This window comes from Diadema setosum, chromosome 2 (genome assembly GCF_964275005.1).
Source record: "Diadema setosum chromosome 2, eeDiaSeto1, whole genome shotgun sequence".
Taxonomy (NCBI): domain Eukaryota; kingdom Metazoa; phylum Echinodermata; class Echinoidea; order Diadematoida; family Diadematidae; genus Diadema; species Diadema setosum.
In genome coordinates this window covers 20662100-20682703 of record NC_092686.1, presented here as the reverse complement: position 1 = coordinate 20682703, position 20604 = coordinate 20662100, and the positions used below count along the sequence as shown (strand labels likewise).

Sequence of the window (20604 nt, the reverse complement as noted above, 5' to 3'; positions counted from 1 at the left end):
CCATTTTCTAAATAACGGAGAAAATCGCTCTTAAAGTTCGGGCTATGTTCAAGCTAACAACCTGTTTCTTTCACTATAGACGAAACAATACAACAGTCCTGCTTAGCGATGGCGTTTACGCTCAATCGCACGCACTACCGTATACGGCATAGCTTGGATGTGTAAGATGGCAAATGACCCAATCGCAGGACAGGTCTATCATTAACTATTCTAACCAATACGGCAGCCCGAATGTAAACTGAAGTGCGTTTGTGTCCGTGACGCTGCCGCCGCATGAATGAGTCGGTAAGCGTTGTGTGTCGGCTGCGGTGACTTAGTTGCCGCAAGTTTTTAACTCACAAACAATAGGAAACAGTAGAAAGAAAGAAAGAAAGGCACGCAATGCGTATTACAACAAGCGTCTTTTAGCGAGGGCCTTGATCGCTTCCATTCTCCTCCCATATTGTTGTCAGTGGAAACTAAAGGAGATGCGTTTAGCAAGTACCAATACCTATAGTCCATGGGCCAAGACCCGAAAAATGGGTTGTTGGTACCACTCGAGGTGGCAAAACCTTTTTGGTGTCATTTTGTTTGTCGGACATAGATACGCTTATCAAGCTATGATAGCATTTCCAAATGAGTAGCTTAGTCATAATAAATGAATTTTTAACCAATTTGGTTTCGTTTTTATATCCCTATACTTCTGAATCGAAACTAACCGCTATACAAAGGAGAGCACTGCCTTCTGTATGTCCACAGGTGTTCTGTTGTAAACGCGATGCGCTTAGTCTTTATTCAAGGCAGCGAAGGGAATATCCAAAGGGTTATGATGTCCACAGCTGTCACGCGGTGCAATGCGCTTAGTCTTTATCTACAACAATGTACCGTTATCATATCTAAAGTTCCTAATAAAAGGGATTATCTATACTGTTTTTATACCACCCTCTCAACAAATACATCAATTATAAACAAAAATCACTCTGTTCATTTACAACATTATCAATTATAATGTATTGTAGTGTACCGGTACATTGATTTTGCATAATATTTCATTGTTTGAATGGAAATAAAGCGACATTGGCATGGTATTAGCGTTTTCACCGTAGCGTTTTCAGCGGAAAATGATAAATAATTGCTTTGTTGTTGTTGTTGTTTTTAGATAAAGGGATATACACTGTTAAGCTTTGGATATTCCCTTCGCCGTCTTGAATATTAGACTAAGCGCCGTGGATATCATAACCCTTGGATATTCCCTTCGCTGCCTTGAATAAAGACTAAGCGCACCGCGTTTACAACAGAACACCTGTGAACATACAGAAGACAGTACTCTTCTTTGTATAGCGGTTGGTCTCGATTCAGAAGTAGAGGGATATAACAACGAGACCAAATTGGTTTAAAATTAATTTACTATGACTAAGCTACTCATTTGGAAATGCTATCATAGCTTGATAGGCATATCTATGCCCGACAAACAAAATGACACCAAAAAGGTATTGCCACCTCAGATGGTACCAATATCTGGCCTGGCCCATGGACTACTAGAGTGAATAGAACCTGAGAACCCATTGTAGGGGGGGGGGGGGGGATACAAAAGACAGCATCAATAGAGGAAGTTAATGAAGTTAATTAACGATAGTCGTCTTTTCAGATCGTGTTCTTTGCGTGTACTAAAAACCCTCTAATAATGCACATGGTCGTAATGTTGCAGAGGATCAACGACTGCTTTCGTGCCTGCTCTGCTGCAGCTGTATACAGCCGTAACATTCTGAATTCCCGCCATATTAGGCACATTTCCCTTATAGGCGTTGCGTCCACATTATCTATCGCTTTTATCGCGCTTGCCAAAGCTGCACATAATTTATACTATACGTATCAGAAGCAAATGTTGATGTATAGGCCTAACAGCTTCATGTTGTTTTTTTTTTTATAATTATGATTGTATCATATTAATTTGAAATTATAGTGCTTCTTATTCTCGGTCACTTTTATGATACCATAGCATATAAAGAACCATTAACTTGTAGCTTAAACCTATTTTTATTTTTGTTTATTATTATTTTTTTTTTTTTACAGAACACCACATTTACAGTTGCAATCTTTCTGCATTTGAGAAGTTGAGTATAGACCGATAGTCATATTTACAATTATATTCGGAATTAATGCTTTAAAGGCCGTCGTCGTATCGTTTTGTATTCACAAATCTTATACTGAAATAAGTAATTGCTTGATTACTTTCGGGTAAAGGAACCACCGGAAAAGGAACGCATTTATCTGTTTATTTTTTTTTTCTTAACGAACCTAAGCTAATAGCGAACCATATGAATTGTGTGATCTATGAACCTTCAGAATAATCAATAACCCCCCCCCCCAACAAAAGGAAGCATTTCGTAGTGCGTCTCAGTACTCCTGTGTTTGTTTTTAAGGATGTGGCTTCTCTTTATGATTGCGATTGATGTTCAACTATTTCTTTCCCGCAAGCTTGAAAAAGAAGAAGCTAAAATTCAGGCAAGGAGACGAGTTTTCTTCGATAAGATACAATCATTAAGACATAAATTTATTCCCAATTAAGTTGTGTGATTGCTTAATATGCGCTAAAGAATTTTGCCCATTATATGTATCAGGCACTAAACAAAACAGTTGAAATCTACTGAAAATTGAACTTCGTTTCCTTTCTTCTTTTTTTTTTTTTTTTGGTGTGTAATTTCATTTCCATTTCAAGCGGGGATAGACGACTAGAAATTAGTTTGTCTATACTGGTGGGAGACATTAGTGTTCCAGTACATACTCCGCATTTAAACAGTTGTCATATTTTCGTAGTCATAATCAGATAATGGACACGTGATATATTATAAAAATGAAAATACAAAACAACGAACACGTCATATGTACAAACATTATTAGCTTCAATGAATTATACTTACCTGAAATATTCTGCATTAAAAAAAAACACGTGTGCCAATTAAACAATATCAAATTAAACAATATCATAGAATTAATAGAACACACAGCGATATCATGCACGGCAGATCAAATCAAGTTCAGTTGGTGAGAAAGCTCATTGAAGTTATAAAGTTGACTTATTTACGTTTTCCTTTCTATTTATGAAAACAGAATTACATTGTATATCTATTGAAGCGGATTGTCTCTGTTGCAAACTATTGCCAAAGATAGCATTGTTAATCTTCTGAGCAAATCCGAATCCTTAAAGTACTGTAATTTTTGCTTGAATTAATAATGTAATAACCCATTATAATTATAAAGGACTCGCAAATTTAAAGTTTCAAACCGAATACTAAAACATTACATTGTACACGGTCTATTTCAAAAAATCATTTGAATGCGTTGTGTTAGCATTTAATAGCATCAATCTGCCTTTTATTTTCCGTACGTAAAGCGCACAAAAACGTAACCGACATTACCAAATACAGTGGAATGCCTTGTACGGCGTGATATTATCATTAGAAGTATATCCCATTCCTTTTACTTTTCTTTGCTTGAAGCAGTAGTCAAACCATGTGTCATTTTCGAAGCGACATCACTTGGGAATTAGAATGTATGAAGATGATCGTTACTCGCGCTATTATTATACCATTTGCATTTTCCAACTGTTATTGACAGTATTTTGTTACTGTATGCTTACGATTACGAATGTCGGTTATCAATTCAAAAGACTAGTTCATCAATCGAACTATAAAGGTATATAATAGTTGTGTTGAAAGTAATTCGGTACAAGTTCAAAACGCAATCGAAGTCATCGTCACAGGGTGAACTAATAGCTCTCTAAAAAACTTGTTTAGGCCGTAAAGATTGGCGTATGCAATCTTTGTAGAAAGTTTTGACTGAGGCCATCTTTTGAGTATTTTGAGAAATTATATGAAGATTTTTTTTTTAAATTATGTAAAGAATTAGTTTGATTTTGACTATGAGAATAAAAAGGCGCGGTTACCTCAATCATGTCGAAGTTCGATTAGGCATGATGGGTAAAGTGAATTCATGACTTGTTGAGAGAGAGAGAAGACAGAGAGAGAGAGAGAGGCCAAGCAAGAGGCAATAGGCTACTTGTTCATAATGCCCACCGACAGACACAAACAAGGTATATCACAGCTAGTAGACGCTTATAATTGACCATGTCAGTTACGCTGGGGTCGCTCATAACACACAAAGGGCCTCCATGGAACACGTCAATTTCTATATGTGGGACAGTACAATATTTTCGAGATTTCGTGCCGAGTAAAGGAATGATATCCTTATGATTTCTGCTGGCGCGCGCTGCTGACCCATCAAATCATCACGTTACACCTTAGGTATCATCTTATAGCTGGATAATAATTTTCCTTTTACATGGTATGCGTTCGTTAGTGCCCTACAATGAAAAAGAAGACTCTTTGGGGAATTTTAGACGAGTATGTGAACCCATTATTTCCGGGACATCGGTAATGAATTAGCCATGCACGAAGTCGATGACCTTTCATGTCGCTCTTGGAAAATTTAAACAATATTGCATTCAGGTTTTAACCTTAACCTGTCAAATAAAAAAAAAAAAAAATCATGTGAAAACGTAATTCAGTGATCATGATCTGCGGGGTCAACTCGAGGTCACCCGTGCGAGAACTTGGATATTCTAGACGGGGTTTTTCGGCTTGCCGACTGACTGGCAATAAGCAAGCAAGGGTTTGAAGCTCCTTGGCGCAAGTAACAAGCCTTTCGTATTGTCGGGAATCGTCTCATTTCACGCTTGCGCTGAAACTGTCGGCCGGGGAATGGCGCATGGACTCGCACGCGGTATACACCTGATACACACGTACCGTGTAAGCACTGCGGGAACCAGGGAGGTGAGATGGGATCATGCGGGAACCAAGCACTGGCGGCACGGGGCCGTGCGAAATCGCACCCAAAAGCCGCACGGGTCCGTGCGCCCGACCCGCACGGGACCGTGCGCCAGACCCGCACGGGTCCGTGCGACAGCGTGCGAGGGAGTATGGATCCGCACGCAGGCGTGCGGATCTGCACGGGGGCGTGCAGATCCGCACGGAGGTGCACGACTACGCACGGGTGCGTACAGGGGCGCACGGAGCCATACGCTCCCGTGCGAGATCGCACGAACCTGTGCGCAGCCGCACGAAGCGACCCCGTGCGCAGTGCGTGCGGGAGTAACATAACATAATGGTCTGACTGTATGTCTGGTATAAGTTCTGTGAACAATAAACTTTAAGCCTTCATTTTCTCCCTGCGATTTTGACTCAAATCTCACTGCCTTGTTTGAATACATGAATTGTACATGAAGCAAAGTAACTTTTATGTATGGATTCAAGTTGCAACAATGTTAGCAACTGTAAACCAAAAAACAAACAAACAAAAACCCACACATTTATGAATAATTTGTCTGGCAATATCTTTTCAACCAAGGCAAGGGAAGCTAGGAATCAAGCAGTATCCAGCAGACTGACTGGAGAGAAAAACAAGATAGAGACAGTGCTCAGACTGAATTCATCCTACATTTGGCTGTAAGAGAATCTCTTGACAAACATTTCTCACTCCTGAAATTTGATAAAGATGGAGTGGCGATGCAGCAGACTAGATGGGAGATATCTCTGCCTGCTTCTTGAACACGCTCTTATCTTGAAATGTGACACCATGATGTCCAATACAGCTTGATTAGAAAAATCTGAGTTTTCCATATTTCAGCACACTCCCTCATAGGAAGAAAATACACCAAGCACATTTTTTTTTTCTTCTTCATGTCAGTGCACTCATGTGCAGCTTCCATACTGGAAAATTACAATTGCAGGATTCACAGTGAATGTACACTAGTTGAATCAAAGCAGTGACACAACTTCAACAGAAAAGTGAACATTTGAGCCAAATCACATATATGACACAGTAAAACATCTATTGGATTTATCAACTCTTATGGACATTGAAGAGTGGCTATGACTGAGATCCGTTGTATTTGTGTGTGTGTGTGTGTGTGTGTGTATTATTCCCATTTCACTTCTAATGTGTTACACATGATGTATTGAGGAAATTTGTGTTAAATTGAAACAAATAAAGCCAATGAAAAAATTCCTGACTCTGTTGGTTTGTTGCTGTACATTACTGCACATCAGTATGGCATCAAGTTGCTGCAATGGCAACACATTCACAAAGTATATAGCAATAATTTACTCACAACTCATTTGATTCTATACTTACACTGCTTTACATATAGACAGTATGGGCATTAAGTAATGTGTTCGTAAAAGGTGTATTATATATGGTTGATCAGCAAAGACTGATAACTTTATCGTAACAAAGTATAAGATATGTGAGATCATTCATGGTAGAAAATATAAAAGACAGGGACACCAGGAGATGCACAGACTACCAGGCTGATGCGATTGCTGTAAAATTCATCAAGAGTATACAATTTCATATACCGTGCCTCCATGCATGACACTTCACTGTTGATTCATCTTTATGTCATGAGGTATGGATATCATTTCCATGAAATGCAGAGATAGCTCACACTGTATTCTTATAGGACAGAGACCTGAGGAGATGGCTTATGGAAATGGGGCACTCAAAGACATTGCAGTATTTAAAAAAAGGAGACTTGTTTTGTGATGAAGCCTTCATTTGAATGGCATCATTGGAAAGTTAAAGTTATGGCCGCTGGCATCTTGAAAACTCAAACTACCTGGCATGATATGATCATGGCACACACTAGGCTGGATGGCTTTTATTCCACACACAAAAAAAAAGAAAAGCTGAACAATGGCAAAATTTGTATTTACATTGTCATTCTGCTTTAAAAATTTGGAAACTACTCAGATCAATGATGTCAAATATGTGCTCTAATGATGATATATCTTGGCATAGATCAAATTAAAAAATATATATTGTAGGAGATGATGAAAAAGATTAACTTATGGATAGCAAAGAGCACAGACCTTGGTTATTTCATCATGCAAGAAAAGTGAAAATATGTTTAATTCTATATTTTCTCATAACCATCATATCTATATTACATCGAAAAACTTCAGCATGGTCATTCCTGCACAACACTGAAAGGCTTCAATTCTCCAGAGAATTCCAGACAATGCCCCTGCCTGTCTATGAGAGGATTTCAACAACAGCAGCATTTACACACATTCAAAATTAATAGACTAAAAAAAAACTGTGGGTTTTTTTTTTTTGCAACACAATGCCATAACTGTTAATTCTTCTGTGTGGAGACAAAAAAAAAATAATAATAATCATGAACTCTCATGATTCTCTACGTAATATGAACATCAATCCAGCTTGATTTTTTTTTTTTTTCTGGAACTCTTGTGACGTGTGTGAACAGCATGCAAAGAGAAAATCAATTCTTGTAAATCCCGCAATGCAACTCGCCACACTAGATTTGAAGATCTTGGGCAAGACAGAAAAAACAAATCTGATAATACAAATCAACCTCCTCATTTCAACAGCATTTTGAAAGCAAAAAGTCATTGTTAGGGAATAATGTGCATATTGAAGTAAGCTTCCACGTTTGTGTCTGGAACAACTGGACTTGTCAGTTCTGATGCAGCTGAAGCTGTGAATCTCAGACTTTTACACATCTTTAAATCAAACCACATGAGTGCCAAATTTCTCTTGAATTGCTTCAAAACTGGATAAATTCAATCTGCTTTTCCCTGATTTTAAGGGCATAATGTGCTGTTACCATGGCAACATAGTTTCCACTACTCTTGAAAAATATGCCTTGCGCAACTTCTGATCTCCCTCATGTGGGAGGAGGAGGTCTATTTGCCTCCCACACCCTCTCCCAGCACATTCCCCTGAATATGAATGCATCATAAATCATCATTAGTGCCAAATTTCCTCTCAATCACTATCAAAGTACAGAAGAATTTCAATCTGCAAGGCTTCTTCTCAATTTGGGGGCCACAGTGCACTGTTGCCATGGCAATGTACATTCTGCTACTATTACAAATTTGTCCTGCACAACTTCACATCAAATCAAACAAGTGTACCAAATTTGATTTAAATCACTTAAAAACTGGAAAATTTAAGTTCCATCTGCAAGGCATTTTCTTGATTTGGGGATTATATTGTACATGGCAAGGGACTTCCAGTACTCTTTAAAAATTTCTCCTGCACTACTTTGTGTCACAGGTAACCTTTGTGCCAAACTTCTTCAGAATCGTGTAAAAACTGGAGATAAATTTCAATCCGAGAGGCATTTTCCTGATGTGAGCTCTGAAGGTTATAATGCACAATTACCATGGCAGTACCCTAAGCTTTCTTGTACTCTTGAAAAGTGTCTTGCATAACTTTATATGCCGTTTCTCTTATGTGTCAATATTAAATTCTTGTGAATTGCTGAAAAACTGGGGAAGTGGTTGGATCAGCAAGTCTTTCCCCCGGACTTTAGAGTCATAATATGCCGTCACCATGGCAACATACACTTTCTACTGTTGTAAAAAGAAAAATGTGTCTTGCACAACATTATAATGAGCTCAACATGTGGGTAAGATTTCTTCTGAATCCTTGAAAATTGGAGAAGTAGCTTGATCTGTAACATTTGCATCAGACAGACTTCTTGCCCACCAACCGACTGACCACACTCTGATTCCCATATCCACATTGGATTCTTCTATCTGCTTATCACAGTTGACTATTTTCTACGTACAAATAGTCTGGCAGTACAGACTCTGATATAACTCTAAAAAGAGACATCACACAAACTACAAAAGACAGAAATGCCTTCAACATTTGACAAATGTTGTTTTGCAACACACAAACCTCAAGTGGCACATTCTTTCTCATTCTTTTTCTCTCTTGAATTTTGATTTACACAGACTGTGCATATCACAGCACAGCCATGGGATAGTATGATGAATAATTTGTGCCAGTTGGTCATTTATCATGCTTTGTTCATGGACATCTTTCAAGCTGCTAACACACCAAGGTGGTTGCAATCCATTTACCTATCATAAAATGCAATACAATCATAATCAGCCTATGTAGTAAGTCATAATGGCAAAGTTGGCTCAACAAATACATGCTGCCTTCAAAGAAAATGTAAAACTCTAAAAAAAACCCTCATAACAAAAATGATACAAACTATTCTGAGAAATAAAAGATACATCTGGCAGTCATCAGAACCACCGTATATCCCAATTTTCGGTCAAATTTTCAATTTTGAGATTTTCATTCATTTCGATAGTGGACATTCTGTTTATAAATATTGTGAAATTCTCAGTTTCTAATTTGGATTAATTTTTGTATAATCATCACTTTTAATGGAGTCTTGCCATTTCACTTTGTTATAAAAATCACTTTTCCCCATAGACGCGCATGTGTAAAAACAGCGATATGCCAACCTCTCCCATATACGACAGTTCAGATAACTGCAAATACAGTGTGCGTGATAAACCAAACTGTTGTATATCAGGCACATTGACTTTGCACTTAAAGGACAAGTTAACCTTCATAAACATAAGGTTTGAGAGAATGCAGCAATATTAGTAGAACACATCAGTGAAAGTTTGAGGAAAATTGGACAATCGATGCAAAAGTTATGAATTTTTAAATTTTTTGTGTTGGAACCGCTGGACGAGGAGACTACTAAGGCTCGTGATGTCATATGAGTACAACAGTATAAAGAAAATGTAAAGAAAATTCAACATATTTTCACTTTTCTTCGCATAATAAAAGAGCACTTGACTTGCCTCTTTCTAAAGGCAATGGGAATATGATATTACCCATAACATATATCAGTAACGAGTCAAGGGAATGTGTACTTTTTTCAAAAGATGAAATTTTGTGAAATTCTCATTATATTTTCCTTATATTGTTGTACGCATGTTACATCATACACTGCAGTAGTCTTCTCATCCAGCGGTGACTGCACAAAAACTTCAAAAATTCATAACTTTTGAACAGATTGTCCGGTTTTCCTCAAACTTTCAACGATGTGTTCTACTAATATTGCTACATTCTCTCAATCCTTATGTTAATGAAGGTGAACTTGTCCTTTAATTTTAGTGATATCAATGGTTCGGTGAGCACAAGTACTGTGTATCAGGTCGACCAAACTATTGGGCAGACACATGTCTCAAATGACAACGGTCTTTGCAGACTGAAAAAACATATATGTACCGTATAAGCTGTTATTTTCGTGGACAGATATTTTCGCGAAATAGAAGGTCACAGACATTTTCGCGTGATGTTGTTTTCGTGAATTGACACCAATGCTATCTTGCATGCATTGTTACTCTAGTGTATGGCAACATTTTTGTGTGTTGTTAAATTCGCGATCCAACTGTGATTCGCAAAATTCACGAAAATTAAACCCTCACAAAAATAACCACTTATTCAGTAGCTCTCTTGCAATATCTCTCATATTTCCTAACAATACAATTTGATGAAAACATCACACATTACAGTAAGAATTAAAGTCTGATGTATGACAGAAATAATTGGAAATGTGTAGCATTCATGGTTGAAAAAATGGGTAGACTTCAACTGCAATTATCTTGAAATATCATTCTACACGTACATTATGTGAAAATTGAAAATATGATGGTTCGGATGTTGTTGTGTTTTAAAAAGAATTATATGGGATGCTCTTACAAAATAATTTGCCCAAAATTATATACATATATAATATATATATATATATATATATATATATATATATATATATACTTTTTTTTTGGTGGGGGGGGGGGGGAGGGGGATGACCACCAATGATATATAGAAGTCTGAGGAATTATACCACTTAACAACTTTGTTGGAGATTCATTGTTGCTGCTACAAACCTGTTACACTTTTAAAACACTCCTTTTTAATGACATCATATTTCAGATATTCAAATAACCAGCAACCGTGATCTAGATTATCAAAAATATCACTAGGAAGAGACCACCATCAGCATTACTGAAATGCATTCACTATTTGTTTGACAATCCATTACTCCATTAATTCACGCAGCAGGGATATATTAGCACTAATGAAATCAATACTTAGTGGACTGTACACTGCTCTTCATTAATTTGGCTCAGTTCCATTGATGGACATTTTATAATTTGTGGTGTTTAATTGCTTGAATCACAATCATTGTCTAATGAAGTGTCTCATAATGACTCATCCCCCCCCCCCCACCACAAAAAACAAGGTAGATTCAGCAATAGCTTGGTAAATGCAAACAAGCCATAGAGTGCAATTACATATTAGGCTTAAATGTCAAAAAGAAATAAAAAATGGCATGGAGCCCTGGACAAATCCATCAAATTGTGATTATTACTCCTTGCAGAGATGTGGCGTCAAAATGTCTCCTGTTATTTGTAAACAAATTGGTTGATTGCAAACCAATTCCTCATCACTAGATGCATTCACATTTAAATGACCGTGATATAAAAAACCACAGTACTGTAAAGCAAGATATTTCCATGGCATTAAATTTTCGTGAACTGGAGCCCACGGCCTTTTTCGCGGCATGAAATTGTCACTGGTATTCAATGAATATAGTGTAGTCATGAACTTTTGCATGCATTTGATTTCACTAATGCTGGCTCTTGAAAAAAAGAAAAAGTGAATTAAAAGGCATGCGAGCATTCCTTGTTTTACAGTAATTTGTGGCACCATTCTGATTACCAAAGTAGCATGGTAATAGATACTGCAGTAATTCACGTGGTATTGTTCTCATTCACAAAATACTGTTATATTTCTAAACAGTAAGTACACCTCTCCCAGTACATGTATAAGCACTGCTCTGAACATTTTATTATCTCCTGTACCACACTGAAATTATATGAACTTTGTGTTATTATAAATCATATTTTATGAATTTTTATTCATGATTACATTTGGATTCTAGTTGATCCATCTTGCATAATCTACTCCATCAAACAATTTAGAGCTTCACAGTCATTTGCAAGTACAATGTACATGTATTACAGTACATAAATATACATACCTACGATACACCTTCACATCATGCAATTGCAAATAGTGCTGGAGAAGACAGAAAGTGTGTCAGGTCACTTCAGAAATAATAGCTGCATGATCTGAGGTATTTGAATACATGCATGCATATTTTGTGCAAAGTTTTAATTACCATTCTAAATATTATGATATTTTGTGATGTATTCTGTGGTGTATTTGCATCTACATTACAGATTACTGCACAAAATTTGCGATGGTTCACTGCAAATTTGAATATTTCCATTGTGAGTACAAGAGACCAAGCCCTGTCTGATTATTCTTTTTCATTTGGGGCTCATCCAAACCCTTCACACTAATGAAAGCCATGTGTTAATTGAATATTACTCAACCTGAACTGCAATATAAATGCTTTAATAACAAGAGACCGGGGGTCACGCGCTCACCTGAGTATCGCAAGTTCACCTTCCACGCATTATTTAAATATTCCTTAATGTTGGGGGGGGGGGATTTAGGGGGCCCACCAAGAGGGACATGGTGCCCATTTGAAGGAAATGAGATTCTATCCCCCTCAGAGGGATGCTACCTGCTAAGTTTGGCAAAAATTTATCATGAGGTTTCCAAGAAGAAGATGAACATATCATGTACAATTTAGGCCCCATTAGGACCCCTCCGCATCCCCTCTCCCGAGTCCCAAGGGGGGAGGGGCACCCCTGATTCCGTCATGAACAAACTTCAAACTACAGTCATCAGTGTACTAACTCATAGTATTAACTAAGCCCTATCACTTCTGGTTCTATAGAAGATTTTTTTTTTTTTTTATAGATTCCATGGTTTTTGTGTGTGTGTGTGTGTGTTTTTTTTTTTTTTTTTTTTTTTTTTTTTTTTTTTTTTGGGGGGGGGGGGGTCCTTATTGGGGCAAGGTGCCCACTTGAACATATTGAGATCCATCCCCCAAGGAATGCTACCTGCCAAGTTTGGTGAAAATCAGTCACAGGAATCTCAAAGCGAAGATGAAAATGTACAATTTAGGCCCCACCCCGGTCCCAAGGGGGGCACCCCTGATTCCGCCATGAACAAACTTCAAACTACAGTCATCAATGTACTAACTCCTAGTATTAACTAAGCCCTATCACTTCTGGTTCTAGAGAAGAAGATTTTAAAGATTCCTTAATTTTAAAGGGTATGGACCCCCTGGGGGGCCCCCAGGTGGGCCATGGTGCCCATGTGAACAACTTGAGATTCTGGTTCTAGAGTAGAAGATTTAAATATTCCTTAATGTTGGGTGGGGGGGGGGGGATTGGGCCCCCTAGGGGCCCACCAAGAGGGACATGGTGCCCATTTGAAGGAAATGAGATTCTATCCCCCTAGGGATGCTACCTGCCAAGTTTGGTGAAAATCAGTCATGGGGTTCTCAAGAAGAAGATGAAAATGTAAAAAGTTAACGCACGACGCACGACGGATGACGCACGACAGACGGCGGACGGTGGACGAAAAGCGATCGCAATAGCTCACTAGAGCCTTCGGCTTAGGTGAGCTTATAATTCACAATTCTTGTATAGTGCATTATCATATTTCTGAATGTCTCTAAATGCTTTGGTGACATGTCTTTAAAAGGACTGCAGGAAAGCCACGTCTATGTTTCCAGAGTGAATACATCATGACAGTGAAGCAACTTGCTTGACTCATGAAGATTTGTAGCAAGTACGGGAATGTCATAAAATTGTCAAACTGGGTAATGAAGTTTAAGGCAAACTAATGTTTCTTTTCTGGATAGAAACCACATTACACGAAAAGCTGAAAGTGGAATAAATACCACAAACTTACAGCTGGGAGAGAATAATGCCTTAATAGAAAGATAATATAGTGCATTCAAAGATAAATAGAAAAGACATCTTTTAGCAGAAATTTCAGGATTTGGATGACGTTAGAGTAGAAATAAATTATGCATAACACTTATGGCTAAGCACAAGCAGCTTATGCCTACACAAATAGGAATTACACAAGTCATTCTGTGGCACAATGACTATGACGCACTTCTAGTGTACAAAACAGCTTTCCAAAGCTTCCATCTGACTTGTTATTCATGTCTACTTTCTAAATTGCTGATTTTGATGAGTGTGTCTTAACATGTTTACAGTAGACTACATATTCATTGGTACCCCTTTTCAAAACAGGGCAGTCATCCTTATATAATTCTGAAAAAAAAGAATACTATTGTATGAACAACTTTTGTATGAACAAGATTTTTTTTCAGCTATTCTCAGCTAACTCACTAACATCTACATACATAACAACAAAGCTGTCAAAGCATTTCATGGATAGGTATAGATTCAGAAAAAGCTTGGTAAACGGTAATATGAAGTCGCAGTCCTCTATGTCATCTGTTAGGCCTTAATCCCTACCCATGGTGTAACATTAGTTTTTAAAAAGATAGGAAGGACACCACGAGTAACATGTTTTAAACTCACAGGAAACTAGATATTATGTCATATATATTACGTCATATATATTCAAAATAAGTACATAAACTGACTTCTTCCTCTATGCTGTGTTTGCATGTCACACTTTTGTTGTTAAAAAATAAGCCATTTTCTTCAACAAAATGTACTACAGCAAAGAAAATCATTGAATTATGACCAACTTAACGTCTTTCACATACATAAAAGATTTTTGTTTTAAAAAATACCACAGCTTAATTTGAAACAAAAGAAATATGGCATTTTGCAAATGTCTGTGCTAATTTCTCTCTAGTATTGTAAAAATACACATATTGCACATCTACAGCATGTGAAGGTTGCTTGTCAAATCTGAACTATACAAGTCAAGTCCATACTCACTGACTCATTAAAGCTTATGCACAGTAGTGCTCAAGGGCAAAGTTTGTGCATGGTTGGATTCCCAAAGAGACACGGAATGAACATATTCTAATAAGATTATGGAGCAACAACTACATGAAGAAATGGTTTTGCAACAAGAGTAAGCTTAAATCCATTTCAAAATATGCTGTTAGTAATAACTGTGTACTCAGACATATGCTTAGAAGATACACTGTAGTTCATTCACCAATTTGAGAAGACATTTTGCAGGTTTTTTGCTTTTTATGCACTTTATCAACAATTTCCAGGTTGGGTTGGACTTAAGTTTTGTTAAAGAGATTCTAAAATATGACCCAATGATCCCTATAGTGTGAGGCTGCACTAAATGAAAATACACTTCAGAATAAGCAGAATTAAAAAAAAAAACTCATATATAAATCTTAATCTTCTGTTCTTTAAAATGCAATTCCACATCATGTTCATGTTGACTGGAATACATTAAGTCAGATGAACAAAATGGGACTTAAAAATAAAGTTATGGAATCCTAAAAGTTTACATGTTTTTACCACATAGTGATACTGGTAACAACAGCATATTTTATATGCAAAATAGAAGAGACAAAAATGTCATCACTTCACAATTATGCAAGTGGTTTGAGCATAAAAATATTGTAACATTCATGTTTTGGGTTAATAAAATCTAGCAAATGCAACTACTTTCCTCCAAAAGGAGATTGTGTCAAGACTACAGCTACAATAATATCATGTAAAGAATACATCTTATCCTTATGATGTAATGTCAAGAATCAATGCTTAGAGGAGATTCATCTGCAGGTTAACGGGAGACTTGACAATGTGAGGTGACAGCATCATCACCCCCACCAATTTGCATTATAATGGTTAGAACTAATATCATGGTTTTCATTCATTAAAACAAGAGAATTAACCTTCATATTTCATAAGTTTCTTTTAGGTCAAAGTTTTGATTAAACCTTTACCATTCTTCTTGTCTAATCAGATTCTATTTATGAAAGCTTACTTGAACATGACATGGAATTGCACTTTAACTTTCATCTGGTTGACTTGATTTACTGCAAAGATGCCGATGGACACAAGGAAAGAAGGTCAATGCTTAAAAACATATCTAATGAAGATATATACACACCTGGAAAGCAGCCATGATCCAGAAGGCATATTTGACATTTGTTTGTTCTTGGGCATCTTCAAGGGAATTAATGGTAGGTAGAATTTCCTTTAGGCTGGAAACATCGCTACTACTGCGTACTACAATGGGTAGCATAGATTCACTGGAGTTGGAGGAGACATTGGACACCATCAGTGAGCAGTCTGTGTTGAGAAGAAATGGCTCCGCAAGGAGTGGACTGATGACTGCCCCAAGACCATAGCAGAAATGGAGTGCCTGTAGGTGATTACAGTCAGACTTCATCTACTTACATCTCAAACAGGAAATATGCTCAATTATAGCAAAAAGCACATTAACCCTCTGCGTGCCACATTAATTTCCTGTCCATGGGAATATGTGTGATATTTTGTGATTTTGTGCACATTTGACTCATTGGTACAGAAAGCATTAATGATTTTTGGAATATCAAATGCTACAGAATTTGTTTCCCTTTGTAAAACTTCTATTCCTCACATAGTCAGTATTGATAACAGCTTGTAGCCCACATTCAGAGAGTAATACAGAATTAAAGACAAAGTGGGTGCTATTCCCCAAACCCCCACATACCACAAATCTTAGTCATTCTATACTGGCTACACGTATCATACTCTTTGAAACTCTATGGCCTGAATTCACGAAGATGGTACAAATGAACCATGGTTTAAACCATGGACAAAAACCATGCAGCGCCAAGTGTCGCACAGAATATTTCGTTACGAAATTGATCATTTCGTCGACAAAATGACCGTTTCGTTAACGAGATTATCTTCGTGGACGAAATGTTCATTTAGTTACAAAATAATCATTTCATTGATTGATACAGAGCGTGGCCAAATGCACGGCCAATTTTGGCCCCACATTTGGCCTTTTGCATGTTTACACTGAAATGAAGGCAGGCTCGGCCCCGCACTGTAAATGGGGTCCTAATGTTGGCCATATTTTGCTTATTTACTTATTAAATAAAATTAAATTTCACTTAATGATAAAGCATGTAAAATAAAAGTCAATCCCGCCCACAAATTTTGTGCAAAAGTGTAAAGCAGAGCTCTATCATGTGAAAACGTTTAAAACTGTACCATCCTGGAAAGCCGGTTTTATCACTTTTCCACAAAACACTAATATGGAATAATCTTGAAGTATAATTCTTTACAGATAGATATATCAGATTAGTGCCCACGTATGCCCAGTTGAGTAATTTTCATCTTTATTTCAGCATTTTTTTTTGTGCAATTTTTATTCGTGCATCCTCGTGTCTGTACCACCTACCTTTCATAAGAAGGGATAGCAAAAAGTAATTACCATCACAAAGATATCTCTTCCTTTGAAAGTGGCTGGTGATTGTGCAATGAGACACGAGTCAATTGTCTTCCTATCTGCGTGGCAGATCCTGTTTGGTACATGCTTCAAATATTTTTGAGCGGCGACATCGAACATCTAGCAAAGGAAATAAGACGGTTGTGACTCCATTCTCTTGAACCCCCTTGCTAAGACAAAGTTATGTGCTTGAAATACTCTTCCCCATTTTGATGGATGCAGAACAGCAAATGTGACATATTAAGGAATTTGTGTTTTAAGATTGTGATATCTAGTATGCAGTCTGCAGACTCACCTGGAGAAATGGAGAGACCAGTTTGCCATAGATCTTCAGGAGCGAGACATTGGCCACTGTGTCAATGATGCCCATAAAGAAACCCATGATGGCAAGGTTGACGAGGAGGATGACGAGGGTGTCACATTTGGGGATCAAGCTGAGTGTGATGCCTATCATAGTGTTGGCCACAAGGAGGATGGGGTCTGCACAGTACCTGCACAAGGATTGACCAGAATCATACAGGTTTAACATTCAACTAGGACATTTTATCAGAGAGAGTGACAGAGTCTTTCATGCACATGTTGATTGAGTGAATGCAGCAATATTAGTAAAACCCATCAGTGAAAGTTTGAAGAACATTGGACAATCCCATCAAAAGTTATGAATAATATTTGAAGTTTTGGGGCCGCCACCACTGGATGAGAAGACTACTACAGATAATGACATCACATATGGAAAACGATATATATAAAATACAGGAAAATTCAACATTTTTTTTTTCAGTTTTCGAGGATAATGAATGAGCACTATAGACATATCTCTTTCAGAAAGCAAGGGGAAAATCATTACCCTTGACATATATGTCAGTAACAAATCTAGGGGATGTGTACTTTTCTTGTAAAATGCTAATTTGTGGAATTTCTTTCTATTTTCTTCATATTATTTCCATATTTGAGGTCATGATCTGTAGCAGTCTTCTCATCTAGTGGTGGTGGTATCAAAACTCGTATTCATAACTTTTATATGGATTATCTGATTTTCCTGAAACATTCACTGGCATGTTCTAATAATATTGCTGCATTCACTCTATCAACAGGTATTTTTGGGTTTCATTTCCCTTAAAGTAAAAACATTTCTTCATCATACAACAAACATTTGACACTTTTATACTATAGGCTTTTATATCATAATCTAGGCTTATCTCATCAAATAACCATCAATGACTAAATCTATTTGAATATTTTTAAACTTTGGTAATACATTATTGGAGAAAATGTTTCTGCATTACTCAATTTGTGTTACAATTGATGTTACTATTCAAAGAACAGCCCTTCAATTGACTTTGACATCATTGATCCTGCCAAAGACTTACTACTCAAAATATCATGTAATTTATGCCAAGAAACAGAAAATAATATTCATTGACACCATCACAGATGTTGTTTACATTCCATTGTTTGCTTGTTGAAAAATAAGAGGTAATGAACCCTAAACTTATTATGAATATAATGAACTAATTCAGTTGTTACACAAAGGAAGGTTTATTTGACATTACCACTAATCAGAATAAATCACAAGTCTATTTACTACTGGTGCTGAAGGAATAACTGCAATCAACTTGACCTTTTTTTCTTCTCCTAATCGAGGCTCAAAGACAGTATCATGGGAAAAAGATTTCCATATAATCTATTTGCATGCTTTTCTTGAATAACTGATCACTAACAAGTTGAACTCTACTTTCAGATGACAGCAGGGAATAGACAAATATCCAACTGGATTCAATAATGGTATCAGATGATTCCATAACATGATTCTCAGGGTTACATAGCCATTAAACCAGATTTTAGTATACTTTTGTTGGGTTACTCTACTTGATGTACACAACTCTCACTAATAACTTGGTATACCAGTGATGCAAACTGAATCAAGCCTGACCAGTTTAGCAATCCACAAGGCAATTTTAACCAGTGTAAAATTCTAATGAAGTACTGGCATCTAAGTCCAGATTACTTTGTCTGTACAGAAGGTGACATGAAAACCATTTCCCATATAATATAATCTCAAGGATTTCAACCTGTAATTTTATGTCACCCCACACCATCGAATTGCAAAAAGAAAATTTACAGAACAAAATATACTCTGATTATTATTAATGATGATAATACTACTTTATTTTTTGCAATTTTTCTATCAGGGTATTTAAGTGTTTATGGTTGATAGCCAACATACTTAGATCCTTCTTACATGTATATGGAGGTCAATTGTCTCAGTTCTGCAGAATAGTGTTCTAAAAATTGGAAGAAGCTATGTTAAATGATTTTCACTGTTTGTCTCTTGAAGTCTCTTCTAGAGCCATGCTTTTCAACTTGTGATCCATGATGCTCTTGCAGGGATTTTGGCCAAAAATGAAAAAAAAAAAATCTAACTGGACCTCAAAAAAAAGAAAAAAAAAAAGCTGTTGGAGCTTAATTGGGTCTCGGCTTAAAAAAGGTTGAGAAGCACAGTCCTAGAGTACAGGCCTAGAGAGTGACATGCTGTACACTATTTGACAGCAAAAAATTCAATGACCAGTCCTGTTATCACTTGCAGCCTTGTAACGATCTCTGTACATACACTTAACGAGGAAGGACAAACAAAATGGTCCTAGTGATGACATTCAGGGAGATAACATGTTGGACAACACAGGTTGGAATACCATACAGCATTCATGGCTGGATCATATAAGGATCACAGCAACCATATGTGTTTGATTTGTAGATGGTTGCTATGCGATTGAAAGGATGTGTGAATTATTTCATTCTAAATGGATATAGATGCACATATGTCTGTCATTATGTATTTCCCCATTCACCATGTAATAGATAATTGGGTGGATGAAATGAAAGAATTACGACACCTTTCTAAAGCAAAATTTGAAAGTTCTATGAGACATTTGAAAGTTCTATGAGACACAACTTCATTGACTGTGTGAGCTACTCAGTTTCATTTTCTTGCCCACATACAAGAACTGTTAACTGCACTAAGAAAATATTATCATTACACTTTCAATACTATGAAGATATTTAAAACACTAGAAATTTAAGGAGGTTGATTTCGTGCCAAAGTGACTTCTATTAGCCAACATATATACACATGCACACACACAATATGTAATGCCCAGTGACTGATATCACAACCACTGCTTAACTAACATTACAATGCATTCTACATGACCAGTTGCAAGCCATGTCCTGACTGATGAACAGACTTTGTATTCTGGATAAGTTATATGGCCTAGTATTTCTTGAGACAATAGAGAGCAGAGATGTATGGAGCTATTCAAGACTTTTAGATTCCCTGTTCTTTCTTTCAGATGAAGATGATACAAAAACCTGAAATTAACAAAATCATTCATTTTA

General features: G+C 36.9%; 2 protein-coding genes across 2 annotated transcripts in view; both read right to left on the bottom strand.

The window, feature by feature from the left end:
* Nucleotides 1–20604, bottom strand: part of LOC140246225 (mitochondrial 10-formyltetrahydrofolate dehydrogenase-like) — a 647794-nt gene that overhangs the window by 492433 nt on the left and 134757 nt on the right. The gene's annotated exons all lie outside the window — the stretch shown is intronic.
* The window catches only part of LOC140240658 (major facilitator superfamily domain-containing protein 4A-like), a 103323-nt gene that overhangs the window by 51592 nt on the left and 31127 nt on the right, over nucleotides 1–20604 (bottom strand). Inside the window, exons 2-3 of the mRNA XM_072320415.1 lie at nucleotides 17504–17699; nucleotides 15877–16131 (exon numbers count right to left, since the gene is read on the bottom strand). Of these exons, the coding sequence (XP_072176516.1) occupies nucleotides 15877–16131; nucleotides 17504–17699 (451 nt within the window). The remainder of the gene's footprint in view (nucleotides 1–15876; nucleotides 16132–17503; nucleotides 17700–20604) is intronic.